Raw genomic sequence first — 5,633 nt, forward strand, 5'->3', positions numbered from 1 at the left:
GAGTCAAGTAGAGTAGATGAAGGAGAATTCGAGAGAAAAGTTTAGCTGGGTGGTAAGAGAGGGGATTGAAAAGATTGGCATTATGAGCTGAATTGATTTTCATGTATGTGTGAGTTTGTCAGGATGAACCCAGTTACAATGTTTCACTGTAAACCTTCAACAAAAAAAATTAAAAACGATTAAAAAAGCTTCCATTTTCCAAGCATACCTAAGCCTGCCTATCTTGGTTCAATTGTGAGTGTGGCAAGGCCTCAGTAATAACTAGGGTTACTTTTCACATTGGCCCATGCTTAAGTCAGACCCCAGATTTCAGAAAAATGTGAACTGATTCGTGTCTGAGTTTGTGTACATGCCACAAAGTTAAATCAGGACAGACTTGCTCACACTGTGGTCCTTCTTCCCATCTTCCTCCTGCCTCCTGGGAGGGAATGCTCTTAGCACTGACAGACTATAAAGTCTCCATTTCCTCTAGACCCCATAATCAGCACTTCTTGGATGTGATGTGATAATGTGCTCTACCATGTGACATCTCAAATAAGTTTTATTATCTTGAAAAGAAGATGCCCGTGATTCTTATAAATTTTAAACTGAGATGCAGGCCAGGAAAGCCACAGAAACACCACATGGATTCCATGATGACTGCTGCTTTGCAGAATGTTGCTTCTGTCCTGTTACAGAGGCAGGCTGTCTCACATAGATGGACATTATATTCCAGGGTACTAATCAATGAGTTCTGTCCCAGAGGCCAGACTGTCAGTGGTGCCCAAAAGGAAGAGCCTGAAAGGGATCAAGCTGCTGAGTGTGACCCGTCTTTGTTGAGCTCTGAGGTCAGGAGCAGGACTCCTCTGCATGAGGACGACTGACATGGCCTTGACCTAGGTGTAAACTCTGGACTAGAGTTCTGAGGACATACCCTGCCTCCTGGTCCTTCATGAATGGGACAGAAGTTGAGCTAGTGCTCAAGATCTATCAAGGATGATAATATTGGTGAACACAGATAGAAAGGGTGCTTGGATCCTCACAGGATTCCAGGGAACCTGGACATGGGAGGTGGAGAGAAGCTGGCTCAGACTAAGATGGAAGGTCATTTGGAGTTTTGGGAGGATGGGTTTTCAGGAGACCAGACACTGCGCTGGGCTCTTGCCCCATGACAGGGCTATGACAGAACTCATGTTGCATCTGGGGATACTGAAAATTATTCCTGAAAGCTTCATGCTTCCAAGCTGCCAATTGTGCTAACTTGGAGAGGAACCTCTGCATGAACCACACCTTTCCAAAAGGCTCCTACCGATTACCACTAGGGTGGGAATTATGTAATTTCCTTTCCAAATATGGGTTCTTTTGTGTTTTCATATTGGCCCTGAAAGTGGGTAGGGTAGGAATGTAGGTACAAAATGAGGTAAGAAGGCACTGTAGGAATGAGTTTTGTCTAGAGAGCATCCTTTTTTCCTGTGTAGCTTAAACTCACCATCCTGCAGGGAGCTGGAATTGAACACTAATTTGGAGCCAGTATCAACAAAGCAAGGTTTTAAATTCTAGAGGTGGAAGGTGGAGTGTGCCTGAGGGGAAGAATGTAAAGAATCATAAATGTGAGCAGTTCCTGCTGGACATACAGTCAGCACCTTACAGAATGTTATGCTGGTGAAGAAAGGAGGAATCCATCACTTCTGTTGCAGAGATGAAAGTTTATTAAGCAACTGGCAGTCTCCCCTTTACTCCTCCACCCAGTGCACTTTGGGCCTATGTTGAAGAGAGGATGAAGATCCGTTCTGAAGTCCTCTCAGTCTTGCCCCTGGAGTTTGAAGGATTTCATTGTTTTTTTAATCCAGCGCAGATAGCTTGAGATCCTGGAGTAGACACTTGGAGGTGTCCCCTCGTCTTCCCCAAAGGACACAATGCCCTGGGCCACATTTTCACACACAAGGGGACTTCCTGAGTCTCCCTGTGGGCAGAGAAAAGAAGCTCTTAGCTGACCAGTTTCAGATCCCACACTGCCCCCTCCCCAGGTGTGTGTGGGCACTATTAGAGGGCTGTGTTTGTGAAATCAGGACCGGGGCAGTCCTCATTCAGTCTGGGGGGCTCCAGCCTGACCCTGACTATTCCCCCCAGTTGACTGATGCCTCTCCTTTTCCAGTAAGTCTCTGTTCATGAAGTGACCAAAGGGAAATGAGTCTCCAGGACCAGAGACTGAATTGGTGAAAGGCTGAGTACATAGGGGCATAAGTAGTTCCCTTTGCCCTGATTCTCCTCAAACTCTGCTGTGCCAAGGCAGGGAATAGCCAATGCAGGTGAACTTACCTGAAGACAATTCTTCTTCTCTTTTGGGTTCCCCACACAAATCTGGGTGGTGGAGTCATATATACTTTTGAAATGAGAGAGACATTCCTCGTCCTTTTGGATTTCAAGCTGTACCTCATGCAGTTTTGTTGTGGATATGTTTTGGCCAATGTGTCCCCAACCGGCCAGAGTGCACACCATCCCTGGTGTAACCTGGGAATTTCTTGAGGGTAACTTGAGGAGGCTCACCTCAGCATTCAGCTTGGCCTTATTTTTCAACTAAAGGCAGATAAAGGGAATTCTGATCAACAACTCACGAAAATCGACGCAGACATGGGGTTGCTTTTATCATGGCACTGGGACAAGTGAAGGGGTCAATTTGACAAGGAGGGATGGAAACAAGGCTATGAGGATTTAACCCTCTAGGAATAACCTGTGTAAGACCCAGTGGAATGGCATGCCTCACCTGAAGTAACATGATGTCATTGCATGGCTTTGTTTTAAAATTTGGATGGGGGATGGCTCTTCTTATAGGGATGACCTGCTGGGTTGTCTCTTGCTCATCGATGTCATGGGCTCCCAGGATGACAGTGATGGTTCTGTTCCTAGAGCAGACAGTGAGGTAGAGTCACAGGGGATACAAGTCGGTATCCCTGAAGGAAAATGGTTGGCCCAGGGCAGGGCAGGTTGGAGTTGGGAGAAGCTACATGGGAAGAGGACTCAGGGCTGAGCATCTCTTCCCTTTGCTTCCTGGCAGCCAGTGTTGGTGCAGGTCCTAGAGTATTGCAGTGTGCTGAGTCATGTACAGAACATGTACAGTCATGCACAGAGAGAGTCTCCAAGTGAGACTCTTAATTTCACATATTTGCACTCTGGGATCTCGGGCAAAACCCACCTCCTTCCCATTCAGCCTGATCCACGTTCGCCTTTTGTATAACAAGCCACCTGCACTGACTGCTCTTCTCTCTCCATAGCTTCCCTGCCCTCCATGGAGCTCTTGTCTTCAGGCCCAAAGGAGAATATTCCCTGTGATGTTTTCTCTAGAAGGGTGAACTCACCTTCCCCAGCAGTGGGCTGCTGTCAGGACAAAGTCCTCACGAACAAGGAAACCCCCACATCCTTTCGTTTTATTTGGAGTCTGGATATGAAGAAATGCCATGTAGGGATGGGAATGAGGCACAGCTTCCTGGCCCCCGATGATTTTCCCTGAAAGGAAAGTTCTGTCCTGCCCTTGGTGCTCATGGAGCCAAAGGCTGAAGAAGAGGACACTGGGGTAAACTACAGGGAAGGAAGGATTGAGTGTGGTGTTGTTACCATTTAGGGGTGCTGGGTTCATTGTCCTTGTTCAGCAAAGAATTGACAAGCAGGATGCAGAGAGAGCAAGCAGGCAGCAGGTTTATCGCAAGAGGGACAGAGAGACTGTTCTGAAGAGAGGGTTCCACAACATTTGGAATCTGGTGGGAGAGTTTGATCTTCTTTTACGGTCGAAGGAATTTCTCCTTTCCTTATCATCTCCCCTGTCTACCCTCTGGTCACTATTATTGATTGTTGTCTGTGAATACTTCTCTTTTAGTTATTCTATTGGATTCCCCACTTAGGAGCACAAACAAAAAAATTTCTCTCTGATTGGGTCCCTGGTTTGTGTCCTCCAGCACTTTCATCAAACAGGAAGTTGACCTCATCCAGAGACCCTCCATGCTCCTTTGTTCTGGCCCTGCCCCTGGTCTCCTCACTTGCTATGTAGCCTTGGCTGGCTCAAGCCCTTATACATGTCCCTAGGGGAAAGGTCTAAGTAGCCAGCAGCAGCAAACATGGGCCCTGAGTGTTTGTCAGGCAGCATTCCTGGCTTGAAGAGTGACCCACAAGACTCAGATACTCCCTCTGACCAAGAGCAGGGCAGTCCCTGCTCTGTAATTCCTGCTTCAGACGTCAATGTTGACTGACAGGATATGAGTTTGGAACAAGTAGTAAAGTCCCTACAGATTCTGGTCAGTCCTTTCTCTGAAGTGTCCCAGAATCTTCTTTCCTCTCTTGTTTCCCCCTTAGATCCCACTGAGCTCCTACTGGGTTCTGCACATAAATTCAGGATGCTGAGTCCTGTTTTATGTTTGTCTGCTGGAGCCAGACACCAAGTAGGTGCCCAGTAAAGGTCTTGGCTGTGTGAGGGAATGGCTCCTGATTAGCCTGTGGCTGAGGTTGGAGGGGTAGTGCTGGTGAGATTGTGAGCACCAGGGATGATGGGGTCTGACAAAGCCATTGTACCCATCTGTAACTGAAAATGACCTGAGAGAACATGGGGCTGAACCAAGGCACACATATCTGTTAAGGGATGAGAATGCCCACAATTCTGTGATCAAATGGATCTTTGGCTTCATTCCTGGGCAGTGTGAGAATGACAAGTTTGAAGAAGCAGGTGGACATTGAAGGTAGATATTAAGATATTAATTTAAAAATATAGTGATCTTTACCTTGATTACAGAAGCCAGCCCCTTTCTGTCAGCTGCCTTTTCCTGGGGAATTGTTTATTTATTTTTTCATATGTCTTTGTGAAAGGGCCTGCTTTCCAGATGTAAAGGTTATAGCTGGGAAAGGGGAAGGTGGCCACTGACTCTCATGAAAACCAGCCTTCTGCCCTGCTCCTCCTTTGTGCTCCCATCCCCATGAGGCCCGCCAGTCTTTGGGTGAGGTTTACCTTGCTAAGCAGAAAGTTGCTGGAGGTGCACCTGAGCCGGAATGGTGGGGTGCAGCATCTGAACAGGGCTGAGCTTGGGGTTGGGCTTCAGTTGTTGGCGATAGTCACTCACCTGCCTCTGCCCTTGGGCACAGAAGAAACACCAACAGGAGCAGGAGTGACTTCATCTTCCCAGGAAGGCCTCTCTGGTCAAAGATGTTGTTGTGTCGTCCTGGTCTTTTAAACTCCCAGTGTTCTCTTCTGGTGTGTGGGGGCTTTTTCATCTGAGATGATCTCACCCTTGCCTCACTTTCTGATCAAGATCTGATGGTTGAGTTAGACCTTAGCCATGGCTTAGCTCCCACCACTCTTGATTCAGTGCTGACCACAGAAGCAGAAAACAGGAACCTATGGTCACAAGATGGGGTGCTATAGGTGCTAAACATTGGCCAAAGTGTGTCCTGTGGTCTCAGAAATATGCTCATTTCCTTGGTTCTCTTTGAATGATGATCATGGAAAGATGATCATTTGGTGAAACCGTTTTCTTTGTAAGACTCAGGACATTGGAGATGAGATTCTTTCGCTGTGGCAGAAGACAAGAAAATATTAGTGAATAGACAAGATGGTGGGGCTGGGGTTACAGGGATGGGCAGAATGGGGTGGGAGCAATCCTGAATACAGTGTG

General features: G+C 47.2%; 1 protein-coding gene across 1 annotated transcript; it reads right to left on the reverse strand.

Moving 5' to 3' along the window:
- Positions 1-1,665: 1,665 nt before the first annotated feature.
- On the reverse strand, positions 1,666-5,258 carry LOC124107301 (mast cell protease 3-like). Its single transcript, XM_046465222.2, has 5 exons — positions 5,082-5,258; positions 3,336-3,483; positions 2,744-2,882; positions 2,299-2,556; positions 1,666-1,942 (listed from the first exon to the last, which is right to left on the reverse strand). The coding sequence occupies exons 1-5, from the start codon at positions 5,230-5,232 to the stop codon at positions 1,781-1,783; spliced, it is 858 nt and encodes a 285-aa protein (XP_046321178.1). The 5' UTR covers positions 5,233-5,258; the 3' UTR covers positions 1,666-1,780.
- Positions 5,259-5,633: the final 375 nt, after the last annotated feature.

Source organism: Marmota monax, unplaced genomic scaffold, assembly GCF_021218885.2.
Source record: "Marmota monax isolate L192 unplaced genomic scaffold, Marmota_monax_Labrador192_F-V1.1 WCK01_AAM20220418_F8-fsc00079, whole genome shotgun sequence".
Classification (NCBI taxonomy): Eukaryota; Metazoa; Chordata; class Mammalia; order Rodentia; family Sciuridae; genus Marmota; species Marmota monax.

Excerpts from the sequence above, each read along its gene's own strand:
- LOC124107301 (XM_046465222.2), bottom strand. The coding sequence starts at position 5,232 with ATGAAAAAGCCCCCACACACCAGAAGAGAACACTGGGAGTTTAAAAGA. Across the intron at positions 2,883-3,335 it reads GCAGCCCACTGCTGGGGAAG|GAACAGAACCATCACTGTCA; the intron begins GTGAGTTCACCC and ends TGTCTGCTCTAG. Across the intron at positions 2,557-2,743 it reads ATGACATCATGTTACTTCAG|TTGAAAAATAAGGCCAAGCT; the intron begins GTGAGGCATGCC and ends ATCTGCCTTTAG.